The sequence below is a fragment of the Canis lupus genome, chromosome 12, assembly GCF_048164855.1.
Source record: "Canis lupus baileyi chromosome 12, mCanLup2.hap1, whole genome shotgun sequence".
Classification (NCBI taxonomy): Eukaryota; Metazoa; Chordata; class Mammalia; order Carnivora; family Canidae; genus Canis; species Canis lupus.
In genome coordinates this window covers 38,588,078-38,607,390 of record NC_132849.1, presented here as the reverse complement: position 1 = coordinate 38,607,390, position 19,313 = coordinate 38,588,078, and the positions used below count along the sequence as shown (strand labels likewise).

The following is a 19,313-nucleotide window of genomic DNA, read 5'->3' as shown; positions in this document are numbered from 1 at the left end:
ATACATACACTCCTTTTTCCTAGAGCCTTGAAGCCTTTGATTTTGTTATCCTAGAGTTTTTCAAAAAGAGCCCTTTAACCACTAATTACTTGTGCGTTCCGCATTGTTCTTAGAGTTTAATGTCTTCTCGGTTTACAAAGCACATTTAAAATTAAAGTGATTAATAACTAGAATTACATTAGTTCCTTCACCTAAGCGAACTAATGTCCTGAAACAACGTTTAGTAATGTGGGCTCAGTAACAAAGAGCCAACTGTGCACAAGTTAATTCGAGGAGCTTTCAAGTAATTGCCCTCAAAGTTGGGTTTTTCCTCCTCTCTAGTGGTCTTGCAATTATCTTTTCAAAGGAATGATTTATTACATATACACACACGGAGCTCTAAAACCTGCCCTCACTACCCTTAACATTATGGAATTGTTATAATTTGCTTCATTTATCATAACAAACAATACAAGCATATTTCCTGGTGGATCTAGAGCTGCATTCATCATTTGGTTATTGTGCGAAAGTTTGATGGAGAGCTAGAATTAAATGGAGTGATACCTCATGAATATGATAATAGGGATGTCTGCTCTCATACTACTTGACTCTAGAGCTCAGTTCTTTCTGGCATTGAGTACTCTCACTTGCCCGTAACTTTGTCATGAGATAAATGAGCTCTTAAAAATTAGGCATAAATCCAAGTTTTAAAAATGCATTGGGTTCTGAAATTACCTGGGGACCAATCTATTTAGTGAAATCTTTTATTAAAAGCAAATACCCTCTTTGATACACTGAAATCAACCATTTCATGAGCTTATAAGGTATAAAATCAACCTAGTATTACTTTGTACATTTTTTTAGCATGTCCTGCGGTGCTGAGGGCAATCCCAAAATATATGGGATAGAGACATCTACACTTTCATAATCCAGTGTATATATATTTTCCTTTTTCATAGATAATCTTGAAAGCATTAAAAAAATATTCAATGATCCACAAACATTAATTGGCAGGGCTCTCCTGAGCTATGGACTGAGGATAAATGATGAATAAGACATCCTTCTTGACCTTGGACTTAGTGTAATTAAATCAGTTGGAATCAGCAGGACACAATTTGCTTTGTTCACTCTCCCAACTAGCTAAATTTTAGCTGACTCCAGAGGAGCCCGTTAAAAAGCAAATATGAAAGAGCTGTCCACATAACTTTCTTTTGGCGTCATTTTATGACACTAGTTTTTCTGCTTTAATAAAATAAATTTACAAAACAGATACATTAGGGCATCATCATACCCATACCAAACTTTCACCATAGAACTCCTTTAAGATGGTGCCCCAAAGTGCATTCGAAACCAAATTTTGTTTGGAACATAGAAAGGATAGTGGACATTTTTTTTTTTTTTCAGGGGCACAGCTGTTATTAAATGAAACTCCCAACTCACTGCACATCAGTGAGCCATACATGGGATTTGGGGGTTATGAAGAGCTTGGCTAGACTATAGCTTCTATTTTAGATCTCTTAATCATTACAAAAAATTGTGGTGGTGGTAGCATCTAGAAGAAGATGGCCTTTGGTTGCTTTGAGAAATCTAAAAAGGACAGGTTTTAAGAAAACCTGCTTGGCTGGAGAAAAGAATGTGGCCTGTGGCATAGTGCTTGGTTCACTCAGAAGAAGAGTCATCATTTTACAGTTATTTGCAAAGGTATAGTTAATAGAAATTGAGAAGGTTTTTTTTCCATACAGTTAATAGTTAAATGAATTGAAACTATTTTGTCAGGTTTTGCATTTAGCATTGCTTCTTGGATTCTGTGCTTACTTTCTGGGTTTGTTGTTTTTGTTTTGGTAGGTTTGCCGGCTAGAATACAGGACACTCAGTTAAATTTGAATCTCAGATAAACAATAAATAATTCGGTTGGGACATATATATTAAAAAGTTCTTGTTTATCTGAAATTCAGATTTAACTGTGTGTCCTATATTTTTATTTGCCAACCTGCATTTTAAGATGATATTCTTTAACAATAACAGTTCTTTCAATGAGGGTCACTGAGAAGGATATACTTTATATGTCTGAGAATATTTTTCTATTGAGCTCATTCTATAAGGAGACTGGTCAGGCGTACAATTCTAGGTTGTTTACTAGCAACCCATTTGACCACATTATATTGATGTCTTCTGACTTATTTTTGGTGCTTTTTCTCCTTTGTAAATAATCTCTCTCTCTCTCTCTTTTTTTTTTTTTTTTTTTGAGATCCTCTTTGGATTTTTTCTTTTTTCTGTATTCTGTATTTTTTCTTTTTTCTGTATTGTCCATCCATCCAGTCATGTCTCTCCTCAAATTTGAAAAATGATCAGCTATGCACTCTTCAAATATTGTTTTCCCACCATGCTTCTTCTCAGCTGAAACTCTTATTGCCTACTTAGGGGTTTTCTCTAATATTTATGCCTCTGAACAAGTCTTTTTCATGCTTGTATTCTTTTGTCTTTTTTGGTGGGGGGAGGCTGCATTTTGAATGAATACTTCAGTTCCATCTTACAGTTTTCTAATTCTTGCTTTATTCCCATCTGGGCTCTATTGATTATTTTTAATTTTAAGACTTTTACATTTCAAAGGTTTTTAATAATTTTTTTAGCTGGATTTCAGTTGTGAGGAAGAACAATTCTGCACAGATACTTTCAGATTCTTACCTTCAGTTGCTGGATCCTTGGCTCGTGTTTCTTCCTAGAGAGTAGGCCCAGAAATTCAGGGGCTTCATCCACTACCATGTATTTCTATGCCATTTCAGATTTACTAGGATATTTGTCTTGCTTTTTTTTTTTAATCTTCTTTTATAATTTATCTACAATTGCTATGTCTTTGGAACAGGAGAGAATGCCAAAGCACGAACTTACTGTGTTACATTTCTTTAACATTTATCAGTATCAGGATTGAGCTTTTAAAAATTTAAGATACCAATATTCAAATGTGGTATTTAATATATATATTATACATTTTCTTTGAGGATGTTGAAAAGCACTGACAAACTTCAGATTATATAAATTAAATGTTATTCAAAGATAGTCATTTTCTTCTTGTAATTGAGCAGCCACAATATCAATATATTGACCATCTGCTATTCATTAACTCATCCATTTTACAGATGATTTAAATGGGGGTACTCTGAGAAATATTAGAGTAAGACTCAATTACTGCCCTTATGAGGATCCCTGTTCTCACGCATAATTAAAACATCAAGGTTGCATGCTCAAGAGATGAACCAAATACTGCAGTTTCAGAAGAAAGTTCCCGGGACACTTGGGTGGTTCAGTGGTTGAGTGCCTGCCTTCAGCCCAGGGCATGATCTGGGGTCCTAGGATGAGTCTCGCATCAGGCTCCCCACAGGGAGCCTGCTGCTCCTTCTGCCTCTGGCTCTGCCTCTCTCTGTGTGTCTCTCATGAATAAATAAATAAAATCTTTAAGAAAAAGAAAAAAGAAAGTTCCCATTTAAAAACCTGTTCTTTAAAATAAGCACATTGTCTTTGCTGTTTATAAAATAATTCATACTTACTGTTCAAAATTTAGAAACTAAGGAAATGTATAAAAAATATAAATTACCTTAATCTCCTTCAAAAACTGATGGATTTTGCTAGAGTTCTTACCAATCATATATATTTTGAGAAAATATTTCGTGGATAAGTGTGAAACCGTTTTTCACTTAATAGATAATACTTTCTGATGTTATTAAATCTTGTAAAGATTATTTTAATGCTGACCTAGGTATCCCAGTTAATGGATATATGATAATTCATTTAGCCATCCCCCTGAAGTTCTATTTTCAGATTAATTTTTATTATTTTTTTAATATATGTATTGTTACCAGCATACTTGAACATAAAACTTGAATCCTGGTTATATTGACAAGAGAAATTACTGGTTCCAAGCTGTGATTCATCCTGTGCACATTACATCTCAAAGAGGATGTACATTTTCCCTTCTCATTCGCGATAGAGAGTTCATTCACCATGTTGCTCCCCTCCTCTCCTACTTCTTTCTTTTATAAATTTGAAAACATACAAAGGGCAGTGAAATACTATCTTTTTCTTCACATAGGCCCTGTACATTTCTATTTAGGCCCTCCCCAGGTTTTTTTTTTTCTTTTTTTTTTTTTTAAGATTTACTTATTTATTTTAGAGGGAAGGAGGAGTAGAGGGAGAAAATCCTCAGGCTGACTCCCTGCTGAGCACAGAGCCCAATGCAACAAGGGGCTTGATCACAGAACCTGGAGATGATGACCTGAGCTGAAACCAAGAACTGGTCACTCAATCGACTGAGCCGCCCAAGTGCACCATCCCAGATATTTTATATTGAATATGGCTGTGAGCAGGATTGTAATTTATTATTTATTGTTTTACTGGAATGCTTGTCAGTTTTATTAATTTCTTCTGAGTTTTCTACATAGGAATGATTTTACCTACAAGTAGTTGTAATCTAGGAAAGCTGTGATGGAGTTGGGAAAGTTATGAGGAGTGGAAGAAATGAAGATGCGGGCATAGGAGAGCGTGTGTCATGCTTGTGCCTGCTGAATCCCACAGGTGGAAGTGAAGGTGGATGAGTCAATTTTTAAGGGATGGAGGAAGTGTACGCTGAATGCAAAATTTGTTTGGCATAGTGGCTAATGACTGTAAGCTTCTTTTAAGTTTATGTTTAAATGGATGGAGCATTGATGTATCTTGTTCATTATGTTATGCCATTGACATTTCCGGTTTTCCTCAAAAGCCATGTGCAAGTTTGCATAGAATAGAAATAAATGTCTTTAACTCAGTAGTGAGCGCTTTGTGCACTCCCTCTCTCTCTCTCCCGGTACACCCACCACCCTGCTCAGGGTGCCTTCTTGCAGTGATGGAAACAAGGTGCGAGGGAGATAATGACAATTGATAGACATAAAGATGTTATCAGTGACAGTAATTGTAACACAGCAGGTGACTTGATGGTCTGTGTTCCCATGTTCTCCAGCATGCAGGCCCCGTGTAATGATCCTTTTGTACAAAATCTAAGTTCTTCCTCTAATACTCTTTTGTTCTGACTGAACTTTTTGCAGTTAGCAACACCAGTTGCTGCTCCATTTCTTCTCTCTTTCTCTCTTTTAAGGTTTGTTTATTTATGGGGCTGAGGGGGAGAATCTTCAAGCAGAGGGAACCTGTCGCAGGGCTCCTTCTCACACTCACAATATTATGACCTGAGCCGCTATCATGAGTTGGGTGCTTAATGGACTGAGCCACCCAGGTGCCCCTGCTGCTCCATTTCTGTTTACTGTTGATTTTATTGATGTGAGGCTTTTCTCATTGTATTATTGGCATAAGAATAACTTGATAGTTCTCTTTTTTTTCTAATATAGTCAATTTCCTTTTTGGTCATTATTGTTTATGTATTTTTGTCTGCCCATTTATATATCTTGCTATCATTTATTGAGTGCCTATTTAGTGGAGCCATTGTGTTGGATGCTTCAGGTATATCATGAACAACCCTGTAAAATAAGTAGTTTTATTTTTTTTAACTGATGATGAAACTGAGTTGTGAGGCTCAAAGAAATTAAGTGATAGAAAGTCACATACTTCTGCAGCCTGAGCTCCCCCCGCATTCTACTAGCATTTATATAGCAGTTTATAGCTTATAAAAGTACTTTAAAAAATACATTTATATATTTTAGAGAGAGTGGCAGGGTGTAGAGGAGGCGCAGAGGGACAAGGAGAGAGAGACTCCCAAGCAGACTCCATGCCCAGTACAGAGCCCAACGTAGAGCTTGACTCAGGACTGGATTTCATGACCCTGAGATCATGACCTGAGCCGAAATCAAGAGTCAGATGGTCAACCGACTGAGCTACCCTGGTGCCCTGAAAAGTACTTTTAACACATTTTTCTTCTCTTAATTCTTAACAGTGACCACGTCTACTTGTTATAGGGGGAAACCATGACATAAAACCTTGCTCAATGAATGGCAACTCTGAAAGTGATATTAAATGCTCACTGATACTTTCACAGTCTCTGTTTAACTCTTAAGCTCCTTAACTGGTTTGATTTAGATACTAAAAGTTCTCCAAACCTCACCATTTGTTTTTATAACAAGTTGCCTTGTAAATGTGTCTGCTGTGCAGTAAAAAAAAAATTTTTTTTTGAATCATATTATTAGTAAGTTATTGTACCTCCTCAGTTTTATCAAGAAGTCTTTAATAAGCAGAATATTTATGCTTCTAAATGCTTTTGTTTTTATTTGGATTCTTTTTGGATTCTGAGGCACTCCTTTTCTGGTATCCTTTCTTTCCCCCTTCCCTATGCCTTAATAAAACAGTTGGGTATTTCTCTCACTTCTCAGTGCAATGGAGTAGTTTTGCTGACCCACACCAGGTGTGGATGATCTCAACCAGGCTTGGTCATGCATCTGTGATCTGCTGCTGAGTGCCAGGGCTCTTAGATGGTCTTGGCCGGGATGACTTCACCGCCTTCCATAGCCTCTCATCTTCTGGGCAGCTGACATGGGCTGTTCTCATCATGACGGCAGGGTTCCAAGGGAGAGTGAAAGCACACAAAGCTTTTCAGGCCTACTCTTGGAATTGACACATTGTCACTTCAAATGTATCCTGATGGCTGCAAGTCAGAAGTCATAAGACCAGCCCACGCGAGAGGGTGGGGGGGACGACTAGACTCCACTTCTTCATGGGAGGAGCTTTGAAATCACATAGTGAAAGGCATGGATAGGTGGAGAGATGGAGAATTGGGGTCATTTTGAAAGTTAATCCATAACACCCTGATGGTTTATCCTGATTCTGCATGTATAAGTGTGTTTGCCTAGGAAAAAAGGAAATGAAGATATTTACTTGTATTAGTGGGAGGTCACTTTACATCTACATATAGAGCCATATTGACAAAGTATTGGTGAAAAAACACTATTCTGGTGATTATATAGAAACTGTGCAGTTTGTATATTTTTAAATAAACTTTGTATCTATGTATGACCTATGTGTAGAGTGTACTCTCTTTTGGAAGTAATCACTGGCCTGACTCTTACAAGAATAGGTCAGTTTTGGTTTTTGATGACTTTCAAATTACCCAATTTGTGTTCTTTTGTGTCTGACTTCTTTCACTCAACAGCATGTGGCCAGTACCACTTCCTAATATTCAGAATTCTGGCTAGTGAAGTGATAATATCCATCGATGTTTTCTTTTTAAAGTCTTTTCAATACTTCTTTCCCTTCCTTTGACATTTTCTTCTGTGATGTCTCCATCTATGCAGTATTCTCTAAAGTTGGTTTCAGTTCCGTTATCAGAAGGGAATTGATTGTTGTGATGTTTAGAGGTAGGGAATATGTATATGAGAGTAACATGGGTATAGATATGAAATTTAGAATCCATTGTTCTTACCATGTATTTGGAAAGTTACAGGAGAAAAATCAGTAGGTAGAGGTTAAGGCTGGAATCCACCAGATTTGATAAATCAGCTCTTCAAAACACTGAAGGATGTTTAAAATTCTTTTTATTTAGCCTGCCAGAAATTCATCACAATACTCTGCTCTATCTAGTGATTTAATCTCATAAACTATGGGGTACTTAGTGTGATTGTGAATCAAGTTTTACGATGGTCAATGACTAAGAGGGAATTGATGTGTTACTGATCTGAAGAGGTGATTTTACTGTCCTGGATCTCTAACTGCAGTTTATAGTTTAAATAGGCACAAAATTTTCTTTAAGAATTTAAATAGTTTTTAGTCTGAACCTGGACATCATATTTCAGCATTTAAAAATCAATTTGGGACCCATTCTGATCCATTTGAGTCTTTTTCTAGTGTGTCTTCTTGCTATGCTTATATCACTGGGATAAGATTCAAAAAGGAAATGTCTGTTTATTTTATTCACTTTTCTTCGGAAAGACAGTGGTGAAGTGAGTCATTAGCACATTGTATTTTTCAATAGCTCTTTGACCTTAATCTTTGGGGCTATAAAATCAATGGGAAGATGCCTGTTGTATCACAAGGGATGAGGAAAGCCCGTGATGGATTCATGTGACTGTGAATGTTTCAAGGAGAAATTAATGTTGCGTCTGTAGACTAGAGTTAGAAATCCAAGACCGACAGAGATGTGCATGTTATTAGCATCTTCCATGTGTAGCACACATGTATCAAGAAATAAATACAAGCTGTTCTCAGGGCTCTGATAATCTTTTATCATGTTACCCTGAAGACAGAAGAATTGGAAGGAAGAGAGTTGCTCGCACAGTGGTTTGCCTTCTCTCAGTGAGTCTAGTGATCAAATCTATCTTGTGCTATATTATCAATTTACAAAGGTGAGACACTTACAGGTCAGGAGAGGAGGCTACAGCAGTGGTGAGCTCTAGATTGAAACAAAGATGACTGCAAAGAGACCTACAGTACAATATTTTTCGGAGCCATCCCCAGAGAGCATTTCATAAAATGTGTTCTACAGACCACCAGTTCAGAAGGATATTAATAGACCGTGTGTGCAAAAGGGCCCCATGGCGAAGGTGTGAAAACACCAAGTTAAAGAAAACCAAGAGTCCTTGCCAGAGGACTTCTCGAGGTCTGTAATGTGCTCATGTTTGTAGAACATGCAGTGTTTCTTGAACATATTTGGCCATAGAACCCCTTTATAAGCTCATAAAGCTTGTTTTACATAACATAACTTGGGTGAAGTTGCTCTAGAACATTGACCTCCAAACTTTTTTTTTTTGGTTCACTTATCTCTTAAAATAATTTGGAAAAACTGTGAGTTCACGCATATTTAAGCTGACATCTACATTTTTTCTCATTAAAATTAAGTGGATGCGGTAGAGTAATTTCTGGAACAGTTGTGTTAGATTTGTACTTTAAACATATTTTCATCAAAATCTTAGAGCTTCAGAGATGGCTCATTCAGTTTATGAATAATGTTACCATCTAACCTAACTGGCAAAAGCTGGACCTTCTTGAACAAACCAGACTTAACACTTTTCCTATGACTCATCCTCAGGAGGCATATATTTATGAAATGTTCATATGTTTGGTGCCTTTGAGAATTTATATTGTGTAGGGCAGGGTACTTAGCAGAGGAAATGTTCTGGATGAGCAAAAGGTGTGCCTTGACTTTGTAAAGAGGAACAAAGGCACCGAGGGAAGGAGGGACAGGAAAGGAAGATTGACACATGTGTTCTTAGATTCCTTTAGAGAAGGAAACACATGAAGGCTAAGATCTAGAAATTGATACCCTAAAATAAAAATATCCAAGCCTGTGTGTACCCTGGGACATATTGTCATATGCCTGTAGGGATAGATGTGCCCAGCACACATCTGCTTCTGTGAGAGTTTAAGGGATACATATGTCCTCTGAGAGAATGCATTCTGTCTAAAACAAGAGATCTCTAAAAAAAAAAATAATAAAAAAATAAAACAAGAGATCTCTAATAAGTAGACAAATTATCTGTCTGGCTAGGAAAATATTTCCCTCAAAGGTATTTTTTTCCTGCTTTCAAGTGGAAATCATTTTGCTAAATTATATGCTAGAATTTCTATCCATCAGCAAAAACTGAATATACATAGCACAATGTGTAGAATGCTTCATGTTTTCACACAGTACCAAGATCTTCATGTACTCTTCTCACCTTGTACTTAATTCCTTTCAGTTACTGGACATGCCTCATTTCCTGTATAAACTTGCGTCACTAAAAAGGCAGTAAATTATTACTTTGTTAAACATACATAGTTTCCTTTAGGAGAATGGATACATAAAAATGTGTTTATTTCCCATAAGAACATTTAAGCTATTCATAATAGATTATGCATTAACTGTCATACTTTATTCCTTGGCATTTTCAACCCTGGCAGGTTGTTGTGAAGTCTGAATATTTAAGCTGGAAGTAACTTTTGGAATTATCTGACTCAGCCCCTTTGTGTTACAGGAAAGGAAGCGAGAGCAAGAGAAACTAAGTGACTTCCCTAGGTAACATAAGTTAGCATCTTAGTTACACCAAAAATAGGTCTTAATGGGATATACTTCTCTTTAGATTTTCACAGCCCTCCTTAACCCTTTTTAAAGATAACGTCTTGGAGTTCCTGGGTGGCTCAATAGATTAAGCATCTGGCTCAGGTTGTGATCTCAGAGTTCTGAGATTGAGCTCTGCATAGGGCTTGGCGCTTAGTGTGAAGTCCACTTGAAATTCTTCCCTTCTTCCTCTCCTTCCCTTTCTGCCCCTCCCTTCAGCTCACATGTGCATGGGCATGTTCTCTCTGGCTCTCTCTGAAATAAATAAATAAAATCTTAAAAAAAAACTTGGACAAAGCTTATAAAATGAGAATAACCATTGTGTGCTCACCATCCAGAATTGTTACGAAGTTCCAGTAAGAGGAGGTATGCCATACAGACGTAAAGAAAGAATGACCAAAGAATGACCTAATCTAGTAGAGACCTTGTCTCTACTAGATTGTTGTACCATTCCCTACCATTGAAATACTAAAGCTTTGTTACATTAGGTTGTTTAAAGAGTTTAAAGAGGTTAGAGAGTCTCTTGTTAAGCATATTGTCCAGCTACTCTGTATTTTTTTGCAATCTGGGCAATAGATGCCCACCCTTCAATTTTGATGATAATAGGTTGAGCCATGTGATGCTGCTAATATTCAACCATTGTAGACTTAACAGGAAGAGCAGTTTTGTATTATTAAACTTGTTATGGCCAGAAGCACGTGGTGGGCTCTTGTGGGCAGAGAAACTATAAATGTTTTAAGGGAGTTGAGAAGTATGTAAGTCTCCTTCATTTTCCCCCATAGCCTTATAGATTTTTACCTACTGGAAAGGAGCACATGGGGCTATATGAGTTTCTTTCCTTCTTTCGGCTTCTCTCAATTTCTTTTACTTTTTTTTAAAGATTTTATTTATTTATTCATGAGAGACACAGAGAGAGAAGCAGGTTCCCTACAGGGAGCCTGATGTAGAACTCCATCCCAGGATCATGCCATGAGCTGAAGGCAGACGCTCAACCACTGAGCTACCCAGGTGCCCCTGCTTCTGTCAATTTCTAGACTTAACAGAGCAGCTCGGGTTGGGAGGTGTAGGGATTGGCTTATTCAAGAGAGCCAGCACCTCCAGCCATTCACTTGGATCTTTATTCTTGAACTCCATAAACTATGAGGTTATACCATTCCTTGGAAAGATAGATTTCCACAGTTGGCCAGAAAAATCTGGGACTCGGCAGAGGGAGAACAATGACCAAGTTCATTTGTTTATCTATTTGTGTGAAACACTGAACTATTTCCAGTTTAATCAGAGTACACTAAAGGAGATTGGCTGATCTTCTAAAATATGAGACTTCTGAAACACAGTTATATCAGTCAAATATAAGTTATTTAGAAAAAATGATAATCCAGTTAGAAGCTTTTATTTGATTTTAAAAAATAGCCGTAGGAGTTGAAGTCTAAATAGAATTATAATTCATGATTTGCCCATCATGTTTCATGTAATTGTTAAACTCTTGCCTGATAACATCTTCTGTTAGTGTACTTCTTAATCCTCTCATGTCCAGATATAACATGTTAATACATGTTTTGTTCTTAAAGCATATTGAATCTCTAGTTTCCTTCAGTTTATTTAGAAAGATCTTAAAGAGTTTGGCTACATGAGAAAGTCATTTGGATAACTATTCATGTTTCTTATTAATTTCTAAGGTTCTAAATTAAAAACCATGGGAAATCTGTTTTTTACCTCTTTATTTTGGTTTTGTCTTATTTTGTTTTTAAATATTTTATTTATATTAGAGAGAAAGCATGAGTGAAAGGGAGGGGCAGAGGTCTAAGCAGACTCCCCTCTGAGCAGGGGTGCCCCCCTCCCCCCACCTTGCTGATCCTAGGACCCTGGGATCATGACTTGAACCAAAGGCAGATGCTTAACCGACTGAGCCACCCAGGCACCTCTTGTTTTTTTGTTTTTGTTTTTGTTTTTTTTAAACACAGAACATATAACTACCTAACCACCTACAGTCTTCTCAGGAGTGAAGTAGGGGATGGAAGAAGGAAGTGCAAAAAAACCCCAAAAAACCACCCAGAAAACAACAACAAAAAACCTCTTTTATATCTAGGCTTTATTATTTGTTTTATTTATTTATTTATTTATTTATTTATTTATTTATTTATTTATTTATTTATTTATTTATTTATTTATTTATGATAGAGAGAGAGAGAGAGGCAGAGACACAGGAGGAGGGAGAAGCAGGCTCCATGCCGGAAGCCCGATGTGGGACTCGATCCCGGGACTCCAGGATCGCGTTCTGGGCGAATGGCAGGCGCTAAACATCTGAGCCACCCAGGGATCCCCTATATCTAGGTTTTAGATGTAAAATTTTATATAATAGGAATTAATTTATGATAGGAATGCTTTTGGAGGTTTTATTAGTGGGTGAGTTCTTGAAACCTGCAATATGATTTGTCACAGAAATAAGTCAGGATTCAAAACTTTTAAAAATTTTGAGAGGTGTTGTCTTATTATAAATGCTCAATATTTGAAGCAAATGCAAGAGAACTGCCTTGCTTAAAACAGCTGTACCAGGTACCCTAAGCTGTAGGGACAGCTTAGTAGGTGACAGTAAAGTCTGATGAATCATGTTAGAGACCTGATCAGACTTGGTAGTGCTAGGATTGTAGCCTTGTAGGTCACAAACCACACAGGCCAAAACTTAGGGATTTGAGGGACCCCAGTCTCTTGTGCCTTTAGCTAAGACCATAGCATATTCTCAGTGACAACAGGAGATTGTCAGATGGACAAGATATAGATGCTGAGTCAAGCGGATAAAACCTGTCAAGTCCTCTCATGTAGCTAGCACCCACTTTCACCCCATCATTCCTTAGAGAGCCTCACTTCAAAATAATCCCTTCTGTACTTACAAACTCATGGTTTCATCATCTCTGTGTAAATTTCTCCACGAGGACATTGTGGACAGTTTTGGCTGAGCAATTCTTTATCAAGGGGGACTACCCACACTTGTAGAATGCTGAACTCTCTACTATCTGCCCTCTGTGTTCTCCAGTCCTTGGGACAACCCAAAATGTCCTGTAGGTAAGTACACACCCTTACCCCTTTGAGACTCCTCAGCTAATCTCCCTGGCTACCAAGAAGGAAGGAAGGAAGGAAGGAGGGAGGGAGGGAGGGAGGGAGGAAGGGAGGAAGGAAGGAAGGAAGGAAGGAAGGAAGGAAGGAAGGAAGGAAGGAAGGAAGGAAGGGAGGGAGGGAGGGAGGGAGGGAGGAATCTCTCACGAATAAATAAATCTTTAATAAAAAAAATAAAACCACAGTGAAACAACACTACACTCCCGCCAGAATGGCTAAAATGAAAAAGACTGACAATAATTTGGTGAGGATGTGAAACAGTTGGTACCAGGATGGAAATTGGCGTAACCGCCTTAGACAACTATGTGATTGTTTATTTAAAGTAATCATGAGTCTTCACTAGTGAGTCAGAAATACTCCTAGATACATACAGGAGAGTAATGAGAACTGGGCCTACCAAAAGACATCTATTTAAGAATGTTCACGGACGCATTGTTACTGATAGCCAAAAAGTTAGACTTAACCCAAATGTCAGTCAACAGTTGAATGGGTAAATTAATTTTGATATCCTCACACAATAAAATATAACAGCAGTAATAGAGTAGATTGCTGCATGCAACAGTGATGAATCTCACAGGCATAATAATGAATAAAAATCAGACAAAAGAGCATATACAATCGGATTCCCTTTATATGAAGTAGAAGAACAGGCCAGACTAATGGATGATAATAGTTACCTATAGGGGCAGAGGTGTTACCTGGAAAAGGAGAGTTAAGGAGGCTTCTGAGGCAGTGGAAATGTTCTAAATCACAGTCTGGATGGTGGTTACGCAGTTACATACATGTGCACACGTGGATATACATATACATATGTATGTATAAAAATTCATGTAACTGTATATTTAAGATTGATATACTTTGCTGTATATAAATTAAGAAGGAACTGGGCAGCTCTGGTGGCTCAGCGGTTTAGCGCCACCTTCAGCCCAGGGCATGATCCTGGAGATTAGGGATCAAGTCCCATGTCAGGCTCCCTGCATGGAGCCTGCTTCTCCCTCTGCCTGTGTTTCTGCCTCAATAAAAATCTTAAAAAAAAAAATTAAGAAGGAACTTGGAAATTTAATCTCTGATTTATGATATTTTGGAGAAAAGGTAAAAAATAAATTGAGGCAGTTAATGGAAGTAGAAATTTTTCTGGAAGCCAAGAAAGTGGGTAATGTAGAAAGTTGCATGCTTCTGGGACCAAAATTAGGGGAGGTAGAGTTGCTAATGCTGATAGGGCAAGCTGATCAGGATAGAGTTAGTAGGAAATGCATGATTTCCTTTCCTCTTGAATTTTCCTATTCCTGTCTCTAGCCATAGTGGGTTTTTTGGTAAGTCTTAATTCCTATCCTCCATTCCCATGGCATCATGGTTGAAGCAGTGGGCCATGTTGAGGAGAGTCAAAGAGGGGACATTGCAAGAGGGCAAAAGCAAGTGGTTGTACATCAGATGCTTATGCATTGGAGGAGAAAGCCTCCATTTTAACTTGACAGCCAGCCGCAAGGCTGCTACACTACTTCATGGAAAACTCTAGTCTAGGGACAATTTGCATCCCAAGAGGTGAGCATGGAATATATAGTGGTGTAATCGATGAGCAAGAGTACAGGCCACTCACAGGAAAAAGAAAGTGAATAAGTCACACCCAAGCAGGGACATGAGGGAAAACAGAAGACTACAGACTTTGTCCAGCCTTTTTGACCACAACTGGCTGGTTCCCCAAATTTGGGGTTTAAGTTGGGACATATGATAAGGGCTTTACTTGCACCGTGTAGCCCCAACTGGACTTGGCATTCTTCCTGGTTCTTCATGGTGGTTTTCATAAGAAAAGTGAGTGATAGGGGGATATTTTTACTTACATGCTGTGCATAAATGTTATCTGCATATTACAGCACAGTGTACACTCTGAGAAGGAATAAGATGATCAGGTGCTGGACCATATGTTGTGCCAGGTATAATCGAGTGGTGCCAGCTTTCAGCTGGATCCAAGTTAGAATGCTATAAAATTTATACAACAAATAGATGTGTTAATTTGTTTAGATGTCATCGAGAGTGAGTTGTATCATTGAAAGTAAAAACTGCATGTGTTTGATAAAATAGATCCATTATAGAAATCCATAGCAACTTAGAATATGAAATACAAGCAAATAATGATGTATTGGGGGCTGTATTTGCCTTTTTACGTGATAAATTTGCTAGTAATATTTTGTTACCAGTTGTGTTCAATTTTAACTTAGAAAACTAATTTTAAGGGCAGCCCCAGTGGCGCAGGGGTTTAGCGCCGCCTGCAGCCCAGGGCGTGATCCTGGAGACCCTGGATCGAGTCCCACGTCAGGCTCTCTGTATGATGCCTGCTTCTCCCTCTGCCTGTGTCTCTGCCTCTCTCTCTCTCTCTATGAATAAATAAATAAAATCTTTAAAAAATAAAAAAAAAAAAAAGAAAACTAATTTTAAAATCATTAGTAAGAGGTTTATTAGAACTGATGATTGAAGGAAGCAAACATTATTGGAAACAGAAATGCTAATAACCATGTCTGTTAACTGTTAAGCTTCATAAGCCACCCTGAATAAAAATAAAAATTACTATTAAGTTTTCACTTTTAACTTGTCCTATTCTTTTTCATTTTTAATTAATTACCTTTACAAAAGACTCTCTAATCTTTTTTAAAAGCACATATGTTTATCTCTCCTCTTCCAAATCATTTTGATTTCCCTTTGGATCACTGTCCTAGCTGCCATAATAGAATGCCGCAGACTGGGTAGCTCATAAACAGCAGATGTTTGTTGCTTCCATTTCTGAAGGCTGGGAAGTCCAAGATCCAGGTGCCAGCACGATCGCCTTTTAGTGAGGGCCCTCTTCTGGTTGCAGGTTTCTCTGTCGTGTCCTCAAATGATGGAAGGTACTAGGGATCTTCCTCATGGCATACGCACTTTCCAAAGGCACCCCTACTATTACCATTACCTTTTGGGGGTTACAATTTCAACACTTGAATTTTGGGAGGACACCAATGTTTAGACCATAGCAATCACCCTCTGTGGGTGACCTCAAATCTCTATTTTTAGCCATTCTAACTCTTTATTTTATTCCTAAATCTGCCATTGCTGCTGGATTTTATTCTTGGGTATCCTTATGTGACCTTCAAGTTAAAACTCATCTCTTCATTTGCCTCTTTTTTTCCTCAGACCTTTCCACAAAACCAACAATGTCTTCTCCTCATTTCCCAGATTAGATGCCTTCCAGGCATCTTCTACTCCTTTCTTTCTGTTTCTTTCCACTGTTGTGCTGGCCAGTCAAACACTCTGCATTGCCCATTGTTCTTCTCAAAAGAAAAATTCCTTCCAGATTATTCTCACCATCCCAACCTGGCTTGTCCCGTCTCCTACTTGCATTACTCCTTCAGTCATCAACTTCTGGTCTCTTTTCACTAAGCCATGTGTTGGCCAGATGAATAACCCTGAAGTCTGCCTTTGGTTATATCTTCCTTGCACTCAGAAACCTTTAGGATTGCTCCCTGTCCTCAGTAAAAGTGAACCCAAACCCAGCCTGGCTCTAACTGGCTCTTTTTCCAACTATTTACCTTCCTGAAACTACTTTTCCAGCCAACAGTTTAACTCAGGGTTTCCTGATCTCCCTTCTGCAACCTCTATGCCCATGTTCTGGGGTCAGTCCTGTAGGTCACCGACCCCTTTCTTCCCATGCATCCATCCATCTATCCACCTTCTCCCTCACTTCAATGCTGATGAAATCTTAACACCACCTCAGGGCTCTAGAGTCCCCTACCTTCACCCAATTCGTCCAGCTCTTCCTGTCTATATGGGCAGTTTCATAATTTGACTTTTTCAAGTTGATGACCTTTCTTCTAATTGTGCTAAGTTTATTTTCTTTTCACTTCTTTAGTTTGTAAGTAGGTGTATGTCCAGCTAGGTTGCCATTGTCTTCAGGGTGAAAGTCTCTGCCTTATCCATATGATCTCGAAAACCTAACACCTAGTAACATGTAAGCACCGTGAGGGCTGGAATCTTCTCAGTTTTGCTTGCTAGTAAAGTTCTAGTATCTAGAACAGAACCAGGTACATCATAGGTGCATAATAAATGGTTGTTATGTAAATTGTGGATGTTCAGTGAATGCTTGGTTTGATTTTCAGGTCACTTGTATCTGCTGCATTAAAAGCTAACATTTCTTATTTACTAAGAGATTATTGTAATGAAAAAGAAAATGAATGCTGTTTACAGCCAGAATGTGTTCAACTGGGCTTGACTACTTCTAAAAGGATTGTGTTTTCCTGCAGACATTAATGAATGCCAGCTACAAGGCGTGTGCCCTAATGGTGAGTGTTTGAATACCATGGGCAGCTATAGATGTACCTGCAAAATGGGATTTGGGCCGGATCCCACCTTTTCAAGTTGTGTTCGTAAGTAATGATTACTTTTTATTCCTATTTTGGATCAGTTTTTTTTTTATTTGATCAGTTTATTTATTTATTTTTTTATATCCAAAAGAAGATAAATACTCAGTGTGGTCAACTGAATCTTGTAAATGTTCAGGGAAATCTCATTAAAAGGACAACTGGGAGGAGGCAGACCTGCGATATACTAAAATCTGTTTGGGATCTTTCTCCAAAATAAATTTTTATTACAATCAGAATAACATAATAGCTGTAACTCAAGGTAGGGAAGAAGCACACCGAGAAAATAAACTCCCATGAAGAGTTATTTAAAATTTTCACACCTGAAAAATGAAAACCGTTTTTTCCCTCATGAGCATTTTAACATTATTTAGGCGGAGTTAAACTTGTCCTAGCCTCTGTCTTTAATTAGTACAAAATCTGAGTCACTGGTGTCTGATTTAAGAGGTTTCACTGTACTTGCTTAGTTGGTAGAGTCTGGGAAATAGTTATAAATGCCCTGCATTTCAGATTTTCTATTCAGGTCTAATTTCTAAGATTCTTCTCTGTTGTCCTCAAAAACCACCAAAATGTGTCCCCAGAGTTAGGCTGTTTTGCCTTACAAATGTTGTCTCTAAGTTTTTCTCTTGTACCTGGTAAGGGTAAAAATCCTTCATTAAACCCCATGTTCTAATATTGATACAGAAAATATAGTCTCTCCAAAGAAACTCTCTAGTCACAAAACCTAACCCACTGTAATCACTAAAAATCACTCAAAGACCAGAGAAAGATGCATTTAGATATAAAGTTCTCACATGCAGATATTTTTTATAAGGTTACCCTCCTTTTTAAAGAAATTGTGTTCATAATTACAAAGCAAGTAAACACTGCAGGTTATTAAAAGCCATATACAATTAAAGTTTAAACATTGAAAATTAATGTATGGCAGAAAACTGTTGGGCTAATTTTATTTATTTATTTTTTATTTATTTATTTTTTGTTGTTGGGCTAATTTTAAAAGCAATTCTGTATTTCTATCCTGATAGGTTTTTGTTATTATTACCTATTTTTTAATGTGGTATATGTTAAGCTGTATCCTTTTGGCCTCCATTTTTAAATTTGGTATTTGGTCAAGACACGTTCTTGATGGATGATAATCTATTTTTAATTGTGCAACTCTCCCTGAGATGCATAGACACAATGAAGTATGGGCAAATGTAGTAAAATAAAAATTACAGTCTCATTCATTACTTTTAAAATTCTAAGAGTACACTGAGTCTTCTGGAAAATTGTTACTAATTATTATTGTTTTCTTTTAAAAACTGTCAAATGCAGATTAGGAATTTTTGCACGTAAGTTCCTTTTATTCATGTTCTTTCACAGTTCTGATCAGAAGCAGACAGGCAACTAGTTATAGGTTTTTTTGTTTTGTTTTTTTTTTTTTTTGACACGTGGTAAAATTAGACTGTGAAATGATGTTTGCATACAAGGTACGTTTGAAAACTAATGCAAGGATTTGGAAAGTTCAGGCCAAAAATCACATTGTTGACAATATCCAGATAATTCAGGAGTTGTTTCTGGCTGATTAGAATTACACGAGTAAATATTCTAAATAGTTTCTTAATTCTAAGTGTAAAAGATTTTATAACGTTTGGATATAGAATTTGCTTTGAATATTTATTTGGTTTTTCTTCTCTTAATTTGACTTGTAGTCTGGTTAGAATTACCACATTGAAGATTGAAGATTAGTTAAAGTTGGAGGACTGGTCACAAAATGTTTATTGAACTTTGACTAGATCTGATGTCTAGAGTTAAGGGCAGACATCCAGGTTTTAATAAGATTGTAGAAATCTGCC

At 37.4% G+C, this 19,313-nt stretch overlaps 1 protein-coding gene across 15 annotated transcripts in view; it reads left to right on the top strand.

Moving 5' to 3' along the window:
• The window catches only part of LTBP1 (latent transforming growth factor beta binding protein 1), a 392,301-nt gene that overhangs the window by 236,602 nt on the left and 136,386 nt on the right, over positions 1-19,313 (top strand). For all 15 annotated transcript variants that reach the window (XM_072770568.1, XM_072770565.1, XM_072770566.1 and 12 more), the window contains one exon: positions 17,362-17,484. In XM_072770568.1, coding sequence (XP_072626669.1) covers positions 17,362-17,484 — 123 coding nt within the window. The remainder of the gene's footprint in view (positions 1-17,361; positions 17,485-19,313) is intronic.